Genomic DNA, 24725 nt, shown 5'->3' on the forward strand with positions numbered 1-24725 from the left:
ACGATTTTTAGGTCTAGCTGGATGGTATCAGCAGTTTATTACTCATTTCGCTGACATTACAGCTCCTTTGAACCACCTGAAAAAGAAAGGAGTGGAGTGGAACTGGACCAAGGAATGCCAAGAGAGCATAGAAATGTTAAGGGAGGCCTTAAAAATTCCTCCGGTCTTATCACAACCAGATGTGTCTCTGGCATTTCAGGTCCATTCCGAAGCCAGTGATGCAGACCTGGGAGCCATACTAACACAAGATCCACCACAAAGAGAGTGTGTCATAGCCTATGCTTCCAGGGTGCTGCGGGGTCCAGAAAAGAATTATTCCACCTCAGAGAAGGAGTGTTTGAAAGTCATGTGGGCAGTAGAAAAGTGGCGGCACTATTTGGAAGGACAGGAGTTTATGGTTTATACTGACCATGCAGCTCTGTCATGGGCCTTTAATTGCCCCGAAATGTAAATGTGATTAACTCGTTGGATTTGAAGGCTCCAAAAATATTGTTTAAAGGTTCACTACAGAAAGGGGTGCCTCAATATAGATCCTGATGCGCTCTCCCGGGTAGTTGAGCCACTCGTCATCTGACTTGGACCACAAAAGAACTCGGGCAACAGTTTGGGTTTGACATTTTCAGTTAAACCTTTTTCTGATTTACCTACCACGTTAGCCGAACTCACACAAGAACAAGCTAAAGATCCAGATGTTAGTGATCTACATCAATCCCACCTTACATCCACCCCTTCGGGTCGCATAGGTTTTGTGACACATCAGGGGGTGCTGTATTGAAGGGAGCCATTGAAAGACCAGGGTGTAAAATACCAGTTGGTAGTTCCCAAGTATTTCCAGTATTTCCAGTATTTCCATGATTCATGTTGGGGATTTATATTATGGGACCATTTCCTAGGAGTAGAGCTGTGACGGTGTGGGATTTTTTATTACCGTGGTGATGAACCAGCAGGGGGGCGCTGTGTCGTGGTTAACCGCAGCCCCTCCCCCAATTTTTTTTTTTTTTTTAAACACAAAATCCCCCGGCGGCCGCGTCACAAATGAATACAATTACATCACAGTATTCTTTATTAACAAATAACAGTAATGACTAACTACTACCAGTCTAACTAATGAACTAACTATATAGGTGTTGTAGAATTACTATGTGTATGTGTGTCAGCGAGCTGTGTGTTGGAGGAAGGGGCGCACACGTGTGTTGGGGATGCGTGTTGATTCTTCTGCAGCGGACCGCTCTGGAGCTTCATGCGAGTCTTCACCTGTGCTCTCTGGTACAGACATCTTCTCAGAATATTATATATTGCCCGGTAATAAACAGACTGCAAACACTTTGTCACCTTTCCGGTAGCCATGAACCTGACACCCATGAAGAACGCGGGGCAGGAGGGTCCACCTTATGGAAGCGATTCTGTAGCATAAAGGAAAAGATAGGTCAAAACCAGAAATGCTTTTTTATTTTCAAAATGAAGCTCCATTTTATGAATCAAAATTAAAATGAAAAAGCAATACTTTAAAATGCTTTTTCATTTCCTTCATCAACACAGCTTATTCTGTCACTTAATTAAAATGATAAAGAAAATGGTATTTGACATTTCATTTTCAAAATGTTCTCTGGTAAATATGTAGCAAAATTCATTCATTAAAATGGATTAACAGAAATGCTTTTTAATTTTCAAAATGTAACTGAATCAAATGACTCAAAATTAAAATGAAAAAGCAATATTTCAAAATGCTTTTTCATTTTATACGTAAAACCACTTATTCTGTGTCATAATTAAAACGAAAATGCAAAGAGGGGAATGCATTTGCTTTGTCACATCCACCCTGGAAACCTTGTCTCAATATTCATTAAGAAAAAGCATCTCCAGAGGGGAGGCGGGGATATGACGTCACTGCTTTCTCCGTGTGTCCGGCCGCTGAGAGACATAGACACACCAGGAGCAGACTGTGTTAGCGGCAGAGAAAACGGCTTTGTTGTGGTTGTGAACTTCTGATGAGTTTATACAGCTTCTCAGGACTACATAGCCACATGTCCGCCTTATGCGGTCTTGACTGAATGTTTGCAGAAAGGTGAAGGGCAAAGGCATAAATTTATTGGAGCAGGCACTGGTGGAGGAAATCAGATGATTAGCAGCAGCGGGGCAACTGCCATGACGATTTTAAATAATTTTTTTCCTTTGTACCTCATCAACAAACCCCAACATTAAATTCTTCTTTTTTATTTTCTGGTCTAAATGAGAATCAGTAATCCAGTTTTCTGTGACTCTGATTCATCTGTGAGTCCGAATGAATGTTGGAATCATTGCTGTTCTGAAAACCACAGCATTCATGATGCATCTGAGATGATCCAAATCCAAAAGAACTCATCAAACACCATCATGAAAGAAACCCAGCTCTAATAAAACAAGTGTTTTCTATCAGGATCCATCAGAGACTCAGAACTGGATCTGGATCTGAACCCAGCTGTGCTTCCTTCAGGAGTGACCGGTCAATGGATCGTCCTATCAACTTGAACTCATCCTCAACTTCTGGTGCAGAGAGGTGAGCTGCTTTTAAATGTTCAAACTGACTCAAATGAGGTAAATCTTTATATTCCATGTGTTTGATGTGAGCTCAGCTCTTTCTCTCAGATATTTCTATCTTTAGCGTGTTAGTCTCTGTACACTGACAGAATGGATCTGATTGTTGCTGATTGTCCACAGACTGGACCAGCAGAGCTCAGAGACTCCCAGTGGTCCGTCTGTCCAGCAGCATCAAACACACCTGGACTCCATCTTTCTGGTCTGTACACGAACAACAACTACTTTCCCATCATTCTGTCCACAGTCGTCTCCATGCTGCACTTTGGACACCAGTGGACTGTCAGTGTGTCCAACATGGAGCTGATGTTTGGCTCCATGACTTCACTCTGATTGGCTCATTCATCTGGAATTCTGTTGCAGCTGCTGGAGGACAACATTGTCACTTTTGTCAAGAAGGAGCTGAAGAAGATCCAGAAGCTTCTGAGTCACAGGGAGGAAGAGGAGGAGCTGGAGGATGACGATGAAGAGCAGAGGAACAGCAGAGAGTCACTGATGAAGATCACAGTGAACTTCCTGAGGAGAATGAAGCAGGAGGAGCTGGCTGATGGACTGCAGAGCAGTAAGAGGATTTCTCTGAAGGTTTCAGCTGCTGAGAAATGAAGATTTACTGATGTCTGAACACATGGAACCACAGGGATTCAAACCCTCATCATTCAGGGCTGCAGAGAGTTGATTTACGGTTTGTTGTCTTCATTCAGGATCTGCTGCAGTTTGTCAACATGAAGTCCAATCTGGTCTCAAGAAGAAGTTCCAGTGTTTGTTTGAGGGGATGGCTAAAGCAGGAAGCCCAACCCTTCTGAATGAGATCTACACAGAGCTCTTCATCACAGAGGGAGGAAGAGGAGAGCTGAATGAAGAACATGAGGTCAGACAGATTGAAGCAGCATCCAGGAAAGCAGACAGAGCAGAAACAAGCATCAGACAAGAAGAGCTCTTCCAACTCCCAGCTGGAAGACCAGAACCAAACAGAACCGTGATGACTAAGGGAGTGGCTGGCATCGGGAAAACAGTCTTAACACAGAAGTTCACTCTGGACTGGGCTGAAGGCAAAGCCCACCAGAACCTCCACTTCACATTTCCATTCACTTTCAGAGAGCTGAATGTGCTGAAAGAGGAGAAGTTCAGCTTGGTGGAACTTGTTCATCACTTCTTCCCTGAAACCAAACAAGCAGGAATCTGCAGCTTTGAAGACTTCCAGGTCCTCTTCATCTTTGATGGTCTGGATGAGTGTCGACTTCCTCTGGACTTCCACAAGACTCGGATCCTGAAGGACCCTAGAAAGTCCACCTCGGTGGCTGATCTGCTGACAAACCTCATCAGGGGGAACCTGCTTCCCTCTGCTCGCCTCTGGATAACCACACGACCTGCAGCAGCCAATCAGATCCCTGCTGAGTGTGTTGACATGGTGACAGAGGTCAGAGGGTTCAATGATCCACAGAAGGAGGAGTACTTCAGGAAGAGGTTCAGAGATGAAGAGCAGGCCAGCAGGATCATCTCCCACATCCAGAGATCCAGAAGCCTCCACATCATGTGCCACATCCCAGTCTTCTGCTGGATCACTGCTACAGTTCTGGAGGATCTGATGAAGAGCAGAGAGGGAGGAGAGCTGCCCAAGAGCCTGACTGAGATGTACATCCATTTCCTGGTAGTTCAGGCCAAAATCCAGAAGGTCAAGTATGATGGAGGAGCTGAGACAGATCCACACTGGAGTCTAGAGAGCAGGAAGATGATGGAGTCTCTGGGAAAACTGGCTTTTGAGCAGCTGCAGAAAGGAAACCTGATCTTCTATGAATCCGACCTGACAGAGTGTGGCATCGATATCAGAGCAGCCTCAGTGTACTCAGGAGTGTTCACACAGGTCTTTAGAGAGGAGAGAGGCCTGTACCAGGACAAGGTCTTCTGCTTCATCCATCTGAGTGTTCAGGAGTTTCTGGCTGCTCTTCATGTCCACCTGACCTTCATCACCTCTGGACTCAACCTCATGGAGGAAAAACAATCACAGATCTCTCAGCCTGAACAGAGAAGTCCAGTCCAGTTGTACCAGAGTGCTGTGAAGAAGGCCTTACAGAGTCCAAACGGACACCTGGACTTGTTCCTCCGCTTCCTCCTGGGTCTTTCACTGCAGACCAATCAGAGTCTCCTACGAGGTCTGCTGACTCAGACAGGAAGTAGCTCACAGACCAATAAGAAAACAGTCCAGTTCATCAAGGAGAAGATCAGTGAGAATCTGTCTGCAGAGAAAAGCATCAACCTGTTCCACTGTCTCAATGAACTGAATGATGGTTCTCTAGTGGAGGAGATCCAACAGTTCCTGAGGTCAGGACGTCTCTCCACAGAGAAACTGTCTCCTGCTCAGTGGTCTGCTCTGGTCTTTTTCTTACTGTCATCAGAAGAAGATCTGGAAGTTTTTGACCTGCAGAAATACTCTGCTTCAGAGGAGGCTCTTCTGAGGCTGCTGCCAGTGATCAAAGCCTCCAACAAAGCTCTGTAAGAACTCTCAGGAAAATCACCTTCAGTGAACAAATGAATTTGAATGGAAACATGAAAGATTCAATAACTGCTGTCTGTCTTTGTTTTCTTCAGACTGAGATGCAGTTTCCTGTCAGTGAGAAGCTGTGCAGCTCTGTCCTCAGTTCTCAGCTCTCAGTCCTCCAGACTCAGAGTTCTGGACCTGAGTCACAACAACCTGCAGGATTCAGGAGTGAAGCTGCTGTCTGCTGGACTGGAGAGTCCAGACTGTAAACTGGAGACTCTCAGGTAAGCTTTTATTTAAATTTTTATTCTCTATAACAGGTGTGGCCAACCCTGGTCCTCAAGAGCCTCAACCCTGCCGGTTTTCTAGCTTACTGTTGATTAACTAACTCAAGTGATTTCACATCCTGATTGACTGAACACACCTGGTTTAGGTTATCAGCATCAAGCAGTCAAGGGAGAGCTGGAAAACAGGCAGGGTTGAGGCTCTTGAGGACCGGGGTTGGCCACCCCTGTTCTATAAGAAGTTCTGTCTGGTTTTCTCTCATTTATAGGAAATTGTCAGGTAGACGTCACTGACAAAGAAACTGCAATAGTTTAAATAAAACCATTCGTAGATTTCAAAACCCCAGCTGGCTCTAATCTGACTACCTTTTTTTACTTGAAATGTATAGCAGACTATACAGGAGAACCTATGTCCATCCAGGTGTTGATATCTGGGAGAAGTTCATGTTCTGTGTTTTTTGAAAGAAAAATGAATCAATCCCAGAACTGCAGATTTCAATGGACAAACAGTTGCAGCAGATTTCTGATCCACAGAGCCGCAGCTCCTTATAGAGATAAGAGGAGGTCAAACTGCAGCAGGTCTTTCCCGCAGTCCTGGTTTTGGTGATTATTCATAACCGATTTTGGATCAGAACCAAGTCATTTATTTCATATACTTTAGGTTAGCTTCTGGTTCTCAGTCCTGGTGCTTAAAAAAACACTAAAACGATGCTGTTTTAGAGAGAAGAACCTCTGCTGGTAGGTTATGTTCAAGGCTGGGGGCGGAGCTACCTGCCAAAGGAATAGATCAGCTGACCAAGAAACTTAATGTGGCAGCATGAGTAGAAGGAAAGATTAAAAGAAAATCTACAGTGAGCCTTGGTTCCCGCCCAAACATGAGGAAAAAGGGGGACTCCCCTGTTGACTGATGCAGGGACAACAGGGGAGGATTGTATTATAATAATACCATACCTGAGGCAAACACACATGCCAATCCCTCTTCCTAGACACAGGCAGAGTACGCAGCAAATTGTGCAGAGTCCCGTTAAAGCATTCTACCTCGCCATTCCCCACCGGATGATATGGGGTTGTGTGGGACTTTTGTATTCCGTAAAGACTTCAGAGCTACGCAATGAGAGAACTCTCAAAACTGCGACCTTGGTCATAGTGGATGCAGGCTAGAACATCAAACTTTGTAAACCACTCCACTAGCACTTGGGCAACCGTGGAGGCACACTGGTCCCCATTTGGAATTGCTATGGTGTATTTGCTGAAAACATCAGTGATGACCAACACATTTTCAACACCATTCCTTGCTGGTTCCAGGAGGGTATAATGGATGGCCAAAATTTTATTAGGCTGTGATGCCATCAGGTGTCCGATTAGACATCTTTTCCTAATTGGCACCTTTTGCATGCTTGGCACCACTGGGTGACCTCCGATGTCATCCCTGGCCGATGCAAGCAGCATATAAAATAATAAATAAAATACTTAAAAAATAGATAAAAAGATTGTTATTCTTAGTTGGATGACATGTAAAAAGAAGAAGGGAGAGTGCCCATGTAGGTACCATAACCGTTTGGCCTGGAACTTCAGTTCAGGGTCCTGGGACTAATGCTGACGTCACATTATTTGATTTGCTGTACATTGGCCCGATGACGTGTCAGACAGTGATTGGTCTGGACAAATTATGATACTACTTAGAATACATAGAAGAAAATTTCATGCGGTCTGTCGAAAGCAAGAAAAGCTCTGATATGGAGCGAGATTGTCTTCAAAACCTGCCTTAATTATTGTTATGATTATCATTGAATGCATGTTTGCTTATAGTTTTTTTTCTATCCGTGCGCCCAGTGCTTTATTATTGGCAAAACAGACCCGGAAGAACAACATTTAGCCGTGCTAACATTTTCAGCCTCGGCTGATCTTTTTTCTCTTAATAATAATTACAAAGAATATTGTCACAATATTGACACAATTTATTAGGTAAAATAACTTAACTTGTAACAAGGTTACAAAGAAGGTTCCAAAAGGAAACGTGAAATGAAAATATGTAGAGCCCGAGCAGATCTCCACGCTACGTAGTTTGTCCAAGTGGGGCTACCATAGTGTGATGTTGCCTTCAGTCGAAAGGACCCCGAACGGAAGTTTAAGGCCAAACACTTACCTACACCTAGGTACCTACACCTAGTCATTGGCTGTGTGTTGACTTAACCATTGTTGGAAAGATCACCAGCAGTGCCCCTCCTATCCACTAGAGGGGGCTTGTGTGTGTGAAAAAAATCGGTTCTGAAGACCGGAATGTTTTTTTTATTTTTATTTTTTTGCTTTATTGAGCACAATACAAAACAACACAAGAACATTGACATAAAATTAACAAAATATGACGAATACAAGAAATAATACTGAAGTTTGAAAGGAAGCAAAAAAATAATAATAATCATTATGCATACATAAGCCTGAACAAAGTCATAATCATAGAGAATTAGGGAAAAGTATGAAATAAGGAAACAAGAATTTCAGAGTTGGATAATGTTACAAAATGCAGGGGGATACAACAGATAAAGAAATGGTCTCAAATATTGGGAACTTATCAATATCTACTATGATGATCAGCCAGTGACCGTGTTCATCTGCTATATGAGACACAATTTTGCCTTGGAAGTTTTTGAGAAGTATAGCGACCCCTACTGATCTGGAATTGCCATGACGGAAAAAAACCTTGTCCCCCCATTGCTGAGACCAAAATGATTTATCTTCATTTGTAGAGTGCGTTTCTTGTAAAAAATCAAAATCAACATTTTTCCCTTTACAAATTATTAAAATAAAAGCTTTTTCTTTTTGTTAGATCTCTTAGACCTCTTGCATTTAAAGAAAGTAAAGAAATATCTGTTTTAAGGTGCAACATGTAACAAAAAGGCAAACTTAACAGACCTAAATGAGGCTGAAAGTATTACTGAACAAAAACTTTAAAGCAACAAAACCTTGAAATTACAATAACCATCTTAACTAAATAAATTGCAAGACTAACTAAAATCATGGAATGACTCTCTGACCATTAATGAAAGCATAAGGACCTCGAAACATTGTCTTACAACCATTCCTTCTCGCCTGCTCAACTTTGGGCCACACCGCTTTCCTTGCCTCTCTGTCTTCTTTGATGAGGTCTTCTGCAAAACGAATGTTGAGGTCTCGACAGACAGGATGGTGTTTAGTCATTCGCCACAGCTCGTCTCTGGATCTCCTTCCTGTATACTGAATGATGATTTGACGAGGGCGGTTGACATCGGTTGGGCCCAGCCGGTGTACCGTGTCCAAAATGTTGTCCACTTTCTCTGTCGAGGGTGGCACGATCTTTGTGATGAGATCTGCCACAATTCCTCGAGTGTCTTCCCCTTTCTCTCTTTTAACACCATTCAGTCTCAAGTTCCATCTTCTCTTGTATCTTTGTGACTCCAACGTTTTTTTTCCATCTCTGATGTTCTCTGCTCCAACTCCACATTTTTCTCTTCCAGGCGTTTCATTTCTTCTTCCAACTTTTTATTTCTGTCTTTACATTCCTTGATTTAAGCAGAGTTAAACTCCACAGCTTTGGCGATAGCGAATATAGTCAGAGTGTTTTGCTGCAGCTCCGACTTAAAGTCCTTCATCATGCCTTTGAGGCTTTCAATTGCAGCCAAGATTGCGGCGTTTGAGGCTTCTCCTGGTCTGAGAGAGCAGGTTTCATCTGGTCTTGGCTTTTTTTGTGGCGCAGCTGGCTTCAAAGGTGATGCCACACTGTTTTTTGTCCCCTTTGCATTTGTTTCCATGTCTTCAGGCGTGCAGTAATCATGTGGAAACAGCATTTTAGCTCTAGCATTAGCTGTAGCTTTAGCATTGGGTTTATTAGCCATGCTCGTATAGTTATTAGGCGTGTTGGGAAATCTTCAGTTGGCTCATAAACTTGCTTTGTTTTATCTTGATATCCAGTGGAGAGTCGGTTCTGTAACTATTCAGTCTTAAAGTAATGTTTTCAAGGTTATGGTGCGCAGGACGCTTACCGGACATTTGCTCCCATCGCCATCTTGCCTGAATCCTGAAGACCGGAATGTGTTGGAGCTAAAGGAACTTGTTAAATAAAAGAAGCTAAAGGAGCACATAACATCTGTCGTTTTTCACTAGAGGAAGGTTCCGTTTTCTTTTTTTAACTGGACACAACTGATTTTTGGCGACGAGGATGGGATTTTTATCCTGGTGAAACAAGCTTTAGAAGCTAAACTCTGTGAAATGGACAACAAGCTTTGAAACATGGCGGCGTTTGGAAAAGGTGAAGATTTGCAGTTGACGAAAATTAAGAATGTTTCTAAGCCTATTTGGAAAGGTTGGAACAATTCTTTGTGGCAAATACAATTAAAATGGACACGGAGAAGGCCAAAGCAATGTTTTTGACAGTGGTGGGAAAGAAAAACCACACACTGTTTATGGACTTGTGTGCACCTGTTAAGCCGTCGGAGAAAAAACTGGAGAAGCTGCTGGATTTGCTGTGCATCCATTTTGTCCCGAAAACTAACGTCATTGCAGAAAGATACAAATTCAACACAAGGAGTCAGTCTTAAAACAAGTCAATAAGTGAGTACATGGCAAGCCTAAGAAACCTGGCCTCTACATGCAAGTTTGGGACTTTTTTAGAAGATGCTCTCAGAGATAGGTTTGTTTGTGGAGTTAAAGGTGCAGAACTGCGTGACCAATTGTTATCAGCTGCTCATATTTAAGAATTAACCCTAACTGCAGCATATGAAATGGGATTGGCATTTGAAGTGGCGAAACAAAATGCTCATCAGTGGCCGCAGAAATCATTCAAAGCTAATGCCATTTCAAGTTCTAACTCAAAATTCAATTCAATTCAACAGTCCTCTAAAGAAGAAAAGAATTTATATAGTTAAAATTAAAAAATATCTGTTAAGTTTAAAGCTGTGGTGTCTTACACACTCTCAAACACACATACATACATCTCACAAGGAAGGTGGGACCTCTGAACATTTGTCCCCTCCCCCATCCCTGGCAGGGGATGCTTGCCTGTTGTGTCCAGATCAAAAAAGAAAAAGGAAGGTTCCTCTAGTAAAAAAAACAACAGACATCAGTTGCTCTTTTAGCTTCTTTTATTGAACAAGTTCTTTTAGCTCCAACACATACTGTGCATGTATGTGTTTGTGTGTGTTGGAGTGTATATTTTTGAGGGGTAAAGGGTGTGTGTACTAAGGGGGTGCAGTTAAAATTGGCAGGTAGGGTACTGAGAGGACAAAAGCTGTTTGTTGGCAGTGATGTCCAAGCATCCCCCCCCCCCCCCCCACCAAGGGTGCAATTAAAACCGAGGTGCAATTAAAACCGAGGTGCAATTAAAACCGAGAGAGGGGGGGCCTGTTTCCATACGGCAACCATGGGAGGGGGACGACTGCCAAGGAACTCCTCCCCACCAAGGTGCATCGTAGGCCAAACCCCCCCCATCATATGAGGAAGAAGGTTGATGGGGGACAGCTGGTAAACTGTCTGTAAAACAGCCGTCCCCCAAACCCCCCCAGGATTGGGCCCATGTCTCCTCAACCTAGGGGCCCCATCCCCCAAAGCGCCGACCCCCCAGGCCCCACAACCTCCACCCCACACAATGAGAGAGGAACCAACAAAAATCTATAATTTGCATTTTGACCATCAAAAACACAGGTTTGTACGCACCTTTTAAAAGTAGCACACAATTAACGGCTTCATGTATTGTCCCAACACGGACATAAAAAGCAGCATTTTATTGGGTACAAACTGCACGTCAAAAACGGTGCTTTGATGTGTCAGATACGGGTGTCAAAAAATCCAAAATGTTGGTGAATGCCATAGTTGTGTGCTGAAGCCTTGTAGTCAAAGCAGCTGCACTTTGTTTTTTACTCGGGCAGGACTTGTCGGTTCAACTCCAGGGCATACACGCTGTTATCTTTATTTTTTTATTTTGCTGACTTTTAGTGACAGTATTATATTCAATTGTAGGTAGTGTCTCTTTTTTTCCTCTTCTTTCTTCTGTTACAAAAATGTCTTTTCTTGATAAACATTTAAAAATATCAAAATAGGATTTCTTATTATTGGAAATCTTATTGTTTTCATCAAATTACCAAACAAACATTATGTTACAACAGAAATGGTGGATTGTTTGAAAATTGTGAAATAATTATGGATGAACAAATCTTTTGTGATAAACCGATGTTTCTGTCCAGCACCATTTGGTAGGTTGCCCTTATTTAGTTACAATGTCTGTGTTCCAGTATTCACAGGTGTGTCTTATGTTTTCCTAAGAGTTGCTGGGGTTCAAATCCTGAGTATGTGGATGAGGTTTTGGCTTTTAACACTGTTCGTGACTGACGCCACTCTCGAGCTGGGAGTGCCGGCCAGAGCACTACTTCAAGTGCTGGATGGAGCAGCTGGGTAGTGGTAGGGAGGTCGAACTCTGATCAGGTTGACCTCCCTCCCCAATGCATTTTCATTTACAGGCCATTACATTTTTTGATCCCCAAATTTCAAATGTCATCTGTCAGTCTGTCATCAGGGCGGGTCCCACCTGACTGAATGCACCAAGTTCATGGACCTCCAGCTGCATCACTGCTCCTGAACACACTTTTCTGTCTGATTGCAGGTTGGAGAGATGCAGTTTGTCAGAGATCAGCTGTGAAGTTCTGGTCTCAGCTCTGAAGAAAAACCCGTCCAACCTGACAGAACTGGACCTGAGCTGGATCAGGAACCTACAGGATTCAGGGGTTCTTCATCTGTGTGGTTTTCTGGAGAGTCCAGACTGCAGACTGCAGACTCTGAGGTGAGACTCCATTGTTCTCTTCAAATATCTGCAGAAGAACTTCTTCTTTTATTCCTGCAGCTGCTTGTTCTCCTCAAAGATCTGCAGAAGAACTTCTTCTTTTCTTCCTGCAGCTGCTTGTTTCAAAGCTGTCTGCTGACATTTGGGCTCCACAAAGTTCTGCTTGCAGCCATCAGCTCTTCTTTGTGTCTTTGCTCCAACAGACTCCTTTAAAGTGCGTGTAGAATGAGCAGCCGTGCACGCTCACATGCACTCTGAGTCCTGCTGCTGTGTTTCAGCAGATGCAGCTGAGAGTCCAGCGGCTGATGTTTGTGAGCAGACAGTGACAGAGTCATGCTGCAGCTGGATGCTGCTCTGACAGACACATCCTCCACAAACATCCTCACCTTTTCATCCACAAACATCATCACATCATCCATCAAAGCTCCCAGCAGCTTCTGACTCTTCATTCAGAGCTGAAGTCATGGATCAGGGATCAATGTCCAACATTTGCTGCTGACTCTTCCTCATCACTTCCGTCTTCTCTCTGCTTTGATCTGTTGGAGCTGAAAGTCTCTGCTTGAAGGGCTGCAGCAGAGAAGGACTGGAAGATCATCTCCTGAAAACTGGGATGAAGACTTTCCAGCATCATGCTGCTGAAATTCTCCCATGATTCAGTGCTGTTTGGAGAAGAGCTGAGCAGAAAGAGGAAGTGGACTTTTTCTGCTGTTGCTGCAGAAACATCAGTTGATTTGGATGCAGCCACAGGCTGATGTTTGACTTTCACACATCTGGACTTCTTTCCTGAAGCAGCTGCATGTTGTCCTGAATGTTCCTGAATGTTCTTCTTCTCTGCTTCTGCTGGACTCTTCTGATCTGCTGCTGTTGCTTCACATCTTTGGACTTTTTCTAAACCTTCTGATCTTCTTCAGCTCTGAACTCTTTAGAAGAAGTGAAGGATGAAAATCAGAATCAGAATCAGAATCAGAATCAGAAATACTTTATTGATCCCACACGTGGGAAATTTGTTCGTTACCATAACAACTGACAGGAAAAAAAGAGTAAGAATAATATAAATAAAATAAAATAAAAAAAATGTGCAAAGGTTATCTTCTGCATTGTGAATTATTGAACAGGGTTATAGTATTTGGCAGGAAGGATTTCTGGTACCGGGCAGTTTTGGAGCGGAGCTGTCTGAGCCTTCTAGAGAAGGAGCTCCGCTGTTTGTCCAGAACAGGGTGGAGAGGATGCTCTGGGTTGTCCATGATGGATAAGAGCTTGTTCAGTGACCTCCTCTCCATCACTGCATCAAAGGTTTCCTGTTTGCAGCCAATGACAGAACCCGCCTTCCTGATCAGCTTGTTCAGTCTGTTGGTGTCACTGACTGCAATGCTGCTTCCCCAGCAGACCACGGAGGAGAACAAGGTGCTGGCTACCACAGACTGGTAGAAGATCCCCAGCATCTTGCTGCACACATCAAATGACCTCAGCTTCCTCAGGAAGTAGAGTCTGCTGCAGGCCTTTTTGTACACAGCAGTGCTGTGGCTCCTCCAGCTCAGTCTGCTGTCGATAGTCACACCCAGACATTTGTACTCCTCCACCGCTTCCACATCCCTGCCCAGGATGCAGAGGGGTTGTAAGACAGTCCTTTTCCTCCGGAAGTCGATCACCATCTCCCTGGTCTTGTCCACATTGAGCAGCAGGTGATTCTCTCCAGCCCACTCCACAAATCCGTCCACCAGCCTCCTGTACTCCTCCTCCCGTCCACCGCTTATACACCCCACAACCACAGAGTCATCAGAGAATTTCTGTAGGTGACATGACTCTGAGTTGTGCTGAAAATCTGAGGTGTATAAGGTGAACAGGAATGGAGAGAGCACAGTGCCCTGTGGGGCTCCCACACCACTCAGCACCACGTCAGACAGGACGCCGCCCAGTCGGACAAACTGTGGCCTGTCTGTCAGGTAGTCAGTGATCCAGGAGACGGTGGACGCACCAGCACCCATCAGCCGCAGCTTATCACCCAGTAAAGAAGGCCGGATGGTGTTAAAGGCACTGGAGAAATCAAAGAAGGTGATTCTCACCATGCCTCCGCCACCATCCAGGTGTGAATGAGCTCGCTGCAGCAGATGGATGACAGCATCATCCACCCCCAGGCGCGGCCGGTAGGCAAACTGCAGGGGGTCCAGAGAAGAGCTCACCACCGGTCTCACTTGAGCCAACACCAGCCTCTCCAGCACCTTCATCACATGGGAGGTGAGGGCAACTGGACGGAAATCCCCAAGGTGAGATGGAGACGTCTTCTTAGGAACGGGGACCAGGCAGGAGGTCTTCCAGAGGAGCGGCACCTTCTCCAGTCTGAGGCTCAGGTTGAAGAGATGCTGGAGAACCGCAGACAGCTGGTGGGCACAGGTCCTCAAGGTACGAGGGCTGACGCCATCCGGGCCGGCTGCTTTGTGCTGGTTAAGTTTCTCCAGCTGTTTCTTCACCTGGCAGGCTGTTACAGTCAAACAGGGAGGGAGGGGGGTGGTGGTTGGACTGGGGGGAGGGGTGATTGACTGTGGGCCCAGTAGGTGTGGTGTATTAGAGGGGGGAGGAAGGTGAGGAGGTGTGGGGGGTTCATGAGGGGGGAGGTCAGGTAGCTGAGAGGCAGCAGGAGCGGGGGTTGGTGTGGTGGAGTTGGGGGGGAGGAGGTTGAGGCATTCAGAGAGCTAAACCTGTTGAAAAAGGTGTTAAGCTCGTCAGCTCTCTCTTTGCTGCCTCTGATGGGTCTGCTTCTCCCCCCACATCCTGTGATCTTTTTTATTCCAGACCACACCGCCCTCATGTTGTCCTGCTGGAGTTTGGATTCCAGCTTCCTCCTGTAGGAATCTCTCCCGTTCCTCAACTGATCCCTAAGTTGGTGCTGCACCCTCTTCAGCTCCTCCCGGTCTCCAGACCTGAAGGCTCTCTTCTTCCTGTTCAGGAGGTTCTTCAGGTCACAGCTGATCCAGGGTTTGTTGTTGGGGAAGCATCGAACAGTTCGAGTAGGCACAACGGACTCCTCACAGAATTTAATATATTCCGTGATGCAGTCCGTCATGCCATCAATGTCCTCCCCATGAGGCGTGCAAAGAGCGTCCCAGTCCGTGGACCCAAAACAGTCCTGCAGGGCCTGCTCCGTTTCTGGGGTCCACCTCCTCACAGCCTTTTTGTGGACACGTTCCCGCATGAACTTGAACGCATGAACGCAAAACATGAACTTTGTCTTTAAACTCAACTCTTTGTTCTGGATTCAGGTTGAAGTTCTGCAGTTTGTCAAAGACCAGCTGTGCTGCTCTGGTTTCAGTTCTGAAGTCCAACCCGCCCCACCTGACAGAACTAGACCTGAGAGACAATGACCTTCAGTCTTCAGATGTCCAGCAGCTCCAGGATCTGGTGGAGAGTCCAAACTCCAAACTGCAGACTCTGAGGTCAGTAGAGGGTTGGAGTCAGTCCAGCTGCTTCCAGATGTTTGGTCCTAAAGTTAGTCTGAGAGCAAAGATGCAGAGTTTCCTGTGAAGCTGCAGCTTCTCAGTGAAGCTCTGAGGAGAATGATGACAGGCTTCAGGACAACAGTCAGCCAATCAGAGCAGCAGAAGCTCCAACAGGTGAAGATGACAGGAAGCTGCTGCTCTGAACAGGACTGAAGCTCCTGCTGCTCTTTCTGCTGCTGTGCTGCATCACTGACTGACAGACCAGGATCAGGAGACACTCCTTCATCTCTGTCTCTCTACTTTCTCTCTGCAGGTGGAGGGGGTGGTTCAGTTGTTCCTCCTGGAGGAGCAGAGAGGAGCAGCGGCAGCAGCTGGTCTGCAGAGATGTTGTGATTGGACGGTGTTCCTGGGAGGTGGAGAGCAGAGTGATGGAGGAATCAGAGGAAGTGGAGATGAGTGTCAGAGCCGCAGCAGGAACTGATCTGAGATCAGCTCCACTGTCTCTCTCAGCATCAAGTGGACAGTTATTGTGCTGCAGCTCCCCCGGTGGACTGATGGAGAACTGCACTTCCTCTTCTCATTCTAACTTGGAGTGTTGATCTGAAACATGGGTTGGATTCAGATGCTCAGCAGCTCCAGGACCTGGAGAAAAACAGACCTGCAGACAAACATATTCTTTTCTAGATCATCACTTTCTTCTTTGATCTACATTTGATTGACAGATGTGAGTTTGGGATGGACCAATCAAGGATTGAGGGAATCATTGATCAGACAGAACATTTCTGGATGACATAGATCTATGTGTGGGTCAGGGGAAAACACAGTCAGGCGTTGGATCCTGGTTCTGTCTCTGGAACAGGGACAGAACCAGAACTCTGGATCACAAGGTTCTGGTTCCAGATGTTTCACACTTGATTTCTGTTCTCCAGAAACTCTCATTGACAAACAAACACAGAGTTTCATTCAGAAACCTCCAACATGGTCATGTGACCAGAACGTTCATAGTGGAGACACGGACAAACGCTGTGGTCACATGACTCACTGGTTTGGATTCAAGTCCTTTGAAGTCAGTTTTTGGAGCACAAATCCCGTCTGATCTCAGTTTGTGAACAAAAGTCTCTCAGTTGAATCATTTTTCTATCATCTCTATTCTGTTGATGATCAAATATTGACTCATGCAGTTTGAAAGACTCAGAGTTTTGCTTTGATTGATGTTTTCCACAGTTTTCTGACTGAACTTCCGTTTTCTTTGGTGTTTTGTGGCTAAAACTCTGTTCTTTTTCATGCTGACAGCATTTTTAGCTGCAGTTTTAAAGAAGTTTCATCTAAATCCAGTAGAATCTCCTCATTTTCTAGAATGTGTGAAACTAGTAGAAACTTTCTGAGCATGGATCTTAGTGAGGAATGACAGCCTCTGGATGCAGAGAATCACTTTGATGCAGCTGCTGCAACAACACCAACTGCATTGAAGCAGGAGGGAGAAGGGAGACACCTGCTGGCTGTTCGCAGAACTGCATCTGAGTGTCAAAAGGCTTCGAACTGAAAGCTGTCTGTAAAATTCCTGCAGCCTGTTTGGATCTAATAAATGCTCTTTTGAATCAACTCTGTGTTTTCTATTGATGTTTGTCTTCATTCTATCTTTGACTCACAAACAGACTTGAATCTTTAGCCTTCCCCCTCATCCTGTTCCAGCTGTTCTAATCTTCATGTGTTTGGTTCCTTCTCAGTAGAAATGGTTGGAAAAGAGCTTTGGAATGTTCAGGTGGTGCTGATGTCTTTCTAGATGGGGGTGGGCAGAACAGATGAGAGCTCCTCCCTCCTGATTCAGAGGGGAACAGTGGGCAGCAGCTGAAAGGAGGGAGTGGAAATGGGAAAAGTTCTCTGCACGTTTCTCCTTTCCAAGAACAGAGGGACACGACTCCATGAACAGCAGAAGCTAAAGAGTTGGAAAACATGCCCAAAGCTGCAGCACCACCTGCAGAAAGATGCTTCCTCATCAGGCTCAAGATCAGATCACAGTTTCTGCTGAGCTGCTATTGGAGCTTTTAGGGGGTCAGATCTTTAGGAACATTTGCTGTCAATGAAACCAGGAAGTAATGTGTTTTGAAAGATCAGATTGATGACATCATCAGTTGTGGAAACACTGGAAAATGGAAATCCAGCGAGAAGTAAACATCATGAACTTCCAGCAGGACAAACGGTTCTAGACTGTTGGAGACAGGAACAGCTTTGGTCTGGGAGTTCTCCGTATTCTCAGATGAAATCTTCTCCTCCAATATCTGCTGCTTCCATCACCTGAGAGACTTGTTCTTCCAACAAACATCAGCACCTCTGAAAGAACCACCTACATGTGTCAGCTGGAGGCGGACCTAACTCTGACCTATCTCCCAATGTTAAAGTAGCACAAGGGTGCGTCCACATCCCTTCCTTCCCTCAGAGACTCTTGATGATGATGATGATGATGATGATCCCGTCTGTGACAACAAAGTGAAGTGTGAATGTGCCCACCAAGCAGTGACAGAGAGTGAAGTTCTGTGTTTCTCACCACAACATCTGAAGACAGCCGTTCCACTTTGATCCAGAGACAACGGCTGGAAGGTCCCATTACCGGCGGGACCTTCAAAAAAGCAGCGTTCTGGTCTGGCGCTGTTTTCCAGTCAGTGTTCTTCATAGATTCTAAAATAGATTTATTTCTTTAAATCTCTTTTTCCTGAAAGTTGAAAAGTTTGAACATTTTCAGCCAGAATTGATCCAAATTGTTTTGATTTGGTTGTTTGTTCTTTTCTACATTTGACCAAACCCAAAGTGGGAGGAGTCATCTTTCTTTAGTTCCTCTGAATCATGGACAGAAGTTGTAGATGTTCCACTAGAACAGTGTTTTCTTCTTCTGTGGATGTTCTAGTGTTCTGAGCACATTGGTAAAGTCTGCTGCATTCTCTGTCAGCTTCCATTTTCAGCATTTGGATCCTCAAAGTTCAGGAAGAAACCGGAATCCAAACTGCTTCCAGTTTCCATGTTTGGGATCTTCTGGACCTGTTGAAGGACACAGATTCTTTCCACATCATGAAGCTGTTCTTCTGAAGCCAAACGGCCCACAGTTCTATGCTGATGATGCTCTTCTTCACCAACAGCCTCTCAGATCACAGATGCTGCAGTTTGCTTGGTTTGCTGGAAAGCAGCAGCGCTGCCACGCCCACCTGAAAGAGCCTCAGAGCTTCTCCAGCTGATGTCTTCAACACTGGGACTCCATCCCTTCTTCCATTCATCTTTCTGTCCGTTTGCTTTGAGGCCCAGATCCTCACCTGCTGCTGGCTTTGGTTCAGCAGCTGCTGACTGGAACGCTGAAGCTCAGAGCGTCCGGCGCTTTGATCTTCTGCACATTCAAGTGTGGAACAGATGCAGAGAAAAGCTCCAAAGTTCTCAGAGGAGCATTGATTCAGCAGATCTTTAGTTTCTGGAGACAACGTCAATGGAAGAATGAAAACCACATGGATTCCAACTGAAACTCTGTCAGAGTCAATAAAGTTTTTTCAAAGATGAAGTTCTTGAAGGACAAAGCTCTCCTTCACTGTCAACACACACAGATGATCAGAACAGTTCCACATGTGTCTGCATGTTCTGGGAAGTTCTCCGATTCCTGGGTTCCTCTGATCACGGGTCCAGCAGCTGTTTCAGGAACACGGATGATCCAGAACATGGGATCAGACTGAAGTCAGCAGCTTTCAGCTCCTTTTGGGCTTCAAGCCCAGAGAGAAGACAGAAATGTGAGGAAGGCAGAGAACATGAAGGGTTCCTGACAGGAAAGAGAAGTTGGAGCCAGAAAGACTAGAACCGGATCAGGACCAACTCTGGACAGTCCTTTTAGTGGTGGAGCACAGACAGAAGCAGCATCATGTTTGTCACAGAGACGTGAGCTTTGAGGAGCCACTCTGCAGCTTGACCCTCTCAGATGTCAGCAGCTGTTTGTGTCCTCAGATCCAGTCAGACACCAACATGTTCCTCAGAGAACAGCATGTCAGCACACACTGCACACGCTTGGATCCATGCAGACGTGTTGGAAGCCAGAGCTTCAGGCCGGCCTTCAGTGGATCTGTCCGTTCATGCTGAATGGGAGCAGAAGAACGTCTGTTTCAGCTCTGCTGCTTCAGCTCCACTCAAACTGCTGGGAACTCCAAACTCTCTCAGAGGAGAAAAACAGCAGAAAGCTTTCTGCAGCTGCTCTCACAGTGGATCTTCCTCTGTCTTCTTCAGCAGCAGATGATGAAGAGTCACTTTCTTCAGGTTCCTCTCAGTCCTGACCTTCATTCCTGATGGACCAAAGCAGACTGACAGCAGCTCTTTAGCTCCACAAAGAAAACTCTGCAGTTTCCCAAAAACCTTCGGAAGCAGAAAAACCAGGAGACTTCCTGTCTGTCTGTCTGTCTGTCAGTGTTGGAGTCTTCCTCCATCTTCAAATGATGAAGGTTTCTGCTTTGGAACATTCCAGAAAGCCTTTTGAAAGCCTCCTGATGATGCTGGAGGACAGGGAGGAGCGCAGGAGGATACAGGAGCTCCCAGAGGAGGAGAGGCAGGAGGAGCAGAGGGAGCGGCTGCTGGAGCAGAAGCAGCTGCAGACGCACTTTTGGCTCTGGGCTTCAAACTTTGATCAGGAGGAAGAGGAGGAGCTAAAGAGGAGCAGGAATGCTGGGAGTGGGACTGGAATTCAGACTGAATCCAACATTTAGGGACAAAAATGGCATCTTCCAGAAATAAATCAGAATCAGAGTCTTTGTTGTCATTGTAGATGGTGATACAATGAAATTGCAGCAGCCTTGAAGTGATGAAGTTAAATAAAATAAAATAGAATAACTATTTACATCTCTAACAAAAAATGAACAATATGTACAGAAACTGTTAAATATTAAATATGTATGGACAAAATAGAATGGAATGAGTGGAGTTGCTGTGAGCGCAGCATAGTAGATATTGTGTTATTGCACAGAAGTCAAGATATTGCACACATGTGTAGTCAGAGATTTAGCATTTGTAAAAAGTCAGAGTGGGTGTGGTTGGTGGAAGTGTGTGTATTCCGTATGGTGATTTCCTGTGGAAAAAAGCTGTTCCTTAGTCTGTTTGTCCTGGTTCTGATGGACCTGTACCTCCTTCCAGAGGGCAGCAGTTCAAACAGAGAGAAAGCAGGATGGGTGGAGTCAGTGATGATGTCAGTCACTCTGCTGAGGCAGCATGACTGGTAGATGTCCTTCAGTGAGGGAGGGGGCAGCCGATGATCCTCTTCTGTCTTTACCACTCTCTGGAGGCTCTGCCGTTCTGCTTCAGTGCAGTGGGAGAACCACACTGTGATGCAGGAGGACAGGATGCTCTCAATGGTTGAGCAGTAGAAGGTTACCAGCAGCTCCTGGTTCACATTGTTCTTCCTGAGTCTTCTCAGTAAATGCAGGCGTTGCTGAGCCTTCCTGATGGTGTTGTTAGACCCTGTGAGGTCATCAGAGATGGTGGCGCCCAGGAGGGTGAAGCTGTGGACCCTCTCCACACAGTTTCCATCGATGTAGAGTGGGGGTGGATCTGCTCTGTTCTTCCTCAAGTCCAGGATGATCTCCTTGGTCTTGGTGGTGTTCAGGATGAGGTTGTTAGCCTGACACCACCTTGAGAGTTTCAGGACTTTGTCTCTATAGGCCGTCTCATCGTCCACAGAGATCAGCCCCACCACAGTAGTGTCGTCTGCAAACTACACTATGGTGTTGCTGGTGTGGGCTGGTCTGCAGTCTGCTGTGTACAGCATGTCCATCACTGAGGAGTGACGTCACTGAACACCGTCACTGCCTGGACCTCTTTCTGGGTCATAGTGCCCTAAAGGTTACAGCTCCTGGTTACACATGAAAAAAGTCCATTCTAGAGGCCACTCTGACGTCATCATCATCAAAGACAGCGTTACCTAGCAACCATACCAAGACCATAGCAGCTATAGAGGGAAACACAACAAACCATCAACGGCGGTTAAAGCAGTCAGACGTTTGTTCTGCAGCTCAGCAAAAATCTCTGCTTTAGGTTTTGGGGAGAAAAACAAAGGAAAACACACGGAGAAGGATTCTGCAAAGGAAATCCCAAGTTCTATTGGTAAGTCAGCGTCCTGGAAACATGCTTTGTTGGTTCTGAAGTGGCATGAATGCAGACTTAGATTGGTTTGTTTCCTTGGATTCTTCAGATGGATTCAAGCTGTAAATGTTGTCAGCATAAAGCAAGTTTGGACTAAACTAAAGCAGAAAGTGGCTTTGAAGATGGTCAGGAGAAATGAGGGCTTTTTTCAGGAATTCTTGGAAGAGGAGGACTTCTCCAAACAACCAGAATCTAGGAGGAGGTTTTTTCAGCATTGAGATCAGGATTTAGCATGAGCTTCAATCCCATTTTTGTTCAATCCAAATGTTTACCGTCATATTCAGGAGTTCAACTCTGAAAGCCACCATGACATCATAGACATTAAAGAGCCTGTTACCTAGCAACCAAACACAACAAACTGTAGACTATTCAAACTGGACATTTTGGGGCAACAATTCTTTTCTAACTCAAGTTTTTATGAAAAATCCAAATGATGGAAACAGATTGTGTAAAGGAAATGAGGATATATTGGTGAGTCACAGTCCTGGAAACATGAGTTGTGCTCTGATGAAGACGCCTGATCCAAATGTGGATTTTTGAAATGTTCTTCATGAGATTCAAACTGATTGAAGCTTTGAATTAAAGGTGTCAACACATTTCTGCATTGGATTCATTCTGTTTCAGTATCTAAGGTTGGTTTTGTGGCAGAAACCAAGTTTTTGTTGAACAGTAGCGTTTGAAAAAGCAGAAAGTGGCTTTGAAGATGGTCAGGAGAACTTCTTTGAAGAGGAGGACTTCTCCAAACAACCACAACCTTAGAGGAAGTTTTCTGAGCATTCATAGAATGCTTTTCCAATGACTCATCATTTTCCACAAGAAGCTAATGAGTTTTTCCAAATGCATGCTGGATATTCTTGGTTCTAGCTTGGAAAGCACTTTGTGGGATTTCCCTGGAAAACCTGCTTTATCAATCATTTTGGTCTCTTTTTCTTCTTCTAAGTTCCAGCTTGGTGAGTGTGCAGGTCGCCATGGCAACCACTGTCCAGGTCAAAGGGAGGACCACGGCCATCCAGTCTCCAGGCTTTTGGATGGATTTGGATTTGATAAACATTTGTTTCCCACATTTTAATAATAGAATTCAACAAGGGACATATAGTGGATTGTAAGAATAGGAACAAAAACAGCAACAACAAAATAATCCTCCTCCCCTTAAAACATGCATTTGACTCTGAACAAGTCTAAACCAAATCCAAGCAAAGACCAGCGCTGGGGCTCCTGCTAGTTTCTTTTAGAAGAGCCTGCCTCTTCAAAACATAGAATGTTCAACAACTAGAGCTAAAAATGTCTGTTGGTAGATTTCTGGATGTTGGCCGTATCCCAGCGAGCAAGGCCAAGTCAGCCCCATATGGTTTCAAAGTGGACAGAAAATGTTTTTAGGAGTTTCTAGAATGTTCAACAACTAGAGCTAAATGTAACTAGTGCATGAAATGACAAAGAACTTCCTGTTCTAAAGGAATCTCATGATGGCTTCCACCTGTCTCTTTGCTTTTCCTTTCTTTTTTGGGTTTCTCCTCTTTGGGAGGTTACACAAAACTGCACTTTAACCCAGAAGGAAACAACAACCGCTCCACAATCCCTGAATCCCCTACAGCCTTTATCAAAACATTTACATTGACCATTATCACACATTTGGTTGACTTTTCTCAGAAAAACAAGCACAACTTCCCGTTTGTTTGTGTGTGAAATGATTCCAAAAAGCCATGTGTCATCCTGGAGGGACTGGTTTCTCATCAATGCAGACCACCAAGTTTCTCTGGTTTCTGACTATTTGGTGGCTGGTAGGCCTTTTGGGATTTTTGTCAGGGAAAGAAGTGAACCTGGGCTCCAAATATTGGAAGACACTGATCTAAAAGTACTAGGACATCTGGAGAAAGCTCTAGTTCTGCTCCAACTCAGTCCAAAGCACTGAAGATAGATGGAGTTGGATTTGGGAGAGGACTGAGCTCATTCAGATGAAGAAAGAACAAGTCAACAGATGAAGAAGATTTCAGGAAGTTTCCCATTCAACAAGTTCAAGTTTCCAGAGAGCTAGTTTAGCATCCGTGTTCTGGACCAAACCACTGTCCCTCTGAAGGTCCAGACACAGAGAGGCCCAGAGTGACCCCCATTTCTCCAGTGGCTGACTCCGCCCCTTAGGACGTCCCCCTGTGTGGATCAGTGGTCAGTGGGTTGGAACCTGCTGCAAATGCAGGCTCTGGTTCTAACTGCTGGATCAGAAGTGGAATGTGAGCTGTAGTGGTGTGTCTGCAGCTGGATGTGGAACACATGAGGGAGGGGTCAAAGGTCAGTTTTTCTTCACTTTAAAGGATTCTGGCCAGAGACTGCTGCCCCCCCGGTGCAAAAAGGCCCATTACCAGAGGTCCTTCGTCCCAACAGCAGTCAGACTATACAACAACATGGTCTAGGACTGATGAAACAGCTAATGTGATTTATTGCCTTATTTAACTTATTATTTATGACGTGTACTTTTACTTCCACTTTTTATTATTACTATTTTATTCCTACTCATTGCTACTTTGTTTTTTGTCTTTTTCTAACCCCCATATTTCTTGTTTTGGCTGCTGTGACAACCGAATTTCCCTCCAGAGATCAATAAAGTCTTGAACATTGAAATGTTGACTCAGACAGACTCAGGGCTCCATCCATATCCATCAGGAAAATGGCAGCTGAATTGACTTCTTTTGGTTAGAGCTGGAAGGAAGACATTTTTTATGGGTAACATCACACTGGCTCAGTCCAGATCACTTATGCAGTCAGTGGGTCCTCCTTTGGGTTGTCTCTTTGGCCGCCTTTACACTGCAGGTCTTGATGCTCATATCCGATTTTCTGACTGTATCCGATTTTTTTGACGACCCGCTTACATCATCTTTTAAGTGACCCGTATCTGATTTTTGCATTTACACTATACAATGCTGAAACTATCAAACGTGGACGTTCTGAGGACTACGTAGCAGTATTTCTGCATTCCGCGGACCTCTTTCGTACTTTTGTGACTG

At 44.9% G+C, this 24725-nt stretch overlaps 3 protein-coding genes and 1 long non-coding RNA gene across 7 annotated transcripts in view; 3 read left to right on the forward strand and 1 right to left on the reverse strand.

Annotated features, from left to right (window-relative positions):
- LOC110013539 (NLR family CARD domain-containing protein 3) overlaps positions 1-12161 on the forward strand; it is a 68800-nt gene extending 56639 nt beyond the window's left edge. Inside the window, exons 5-10 of one of the 2 annotated variants that reach the window (XM_078934434.1) lie at positions 2417-2536; positions 2698-2776; positions 2938-3136; positions 3276-5064; positions 5161-5334; positions 11966-12161. In XM_078934434.1, the coding sequence (XP_078790560.1) occupies positions 2417-2536; positions 2698-2776; positions 2938-3136; positions 3276-5064; positions 5161-5334; positions 11966-12146 (2542 nt within the window). In that variant the 3' untranslated portion in view covers positions 12147-12161. The remainder of the gene's footprint in view (positions 1-2416; positions 2537-2697; positions 2777-2937; positions 3137-3275; positions 5065-5160; positions 5335-11965) is intronic. The other variant, XM_078934433.1, reaches the window with a different exon arrangement.
- The window catches only part of LOC144981346 (uncharacterized), a 676107-nt gene that overhangs the window by 554621 nt on the left and 96761 nt on the right, over positions 1-24725 (forward strand). The gene's annotated exons all lie outside the window — the stretch shown is intronic.
- Positions 1-24725, reverse strand: part of LOC111948918 (uncharacterized) — a 377453-nt gene that overhangs the window by 131843 nt on the left and 220885 nt on the right. The gene's annotated exons all lie outside the window — the stretch shown is intronic.
- Positions 15016-17178, forward strand: LOC144988446 (uncharacterized). Its single transcript, XR_013652375.1, has 2 exons — positions 15016-15573; positions 15890-17178. It is a non-coding gene; the product is annotated as an uncharacterized LOC144988446 (long non-coding RNA).

The sequence above is a fragment of the Oryzias latipes genome, chromosome 2, assembly GCF_053564925.1.
Source record: "Oryzias latipes strain Hd-rR chromosome 2, Olatipes_Hd-rR_3.1".
NCBI classification, from domain to species: Eukaryota; Metazoa; Chordata; class Actinopteri; order Beloniformes; family Adrianichthyidae; genus Oryzias; species Oryzias latipes.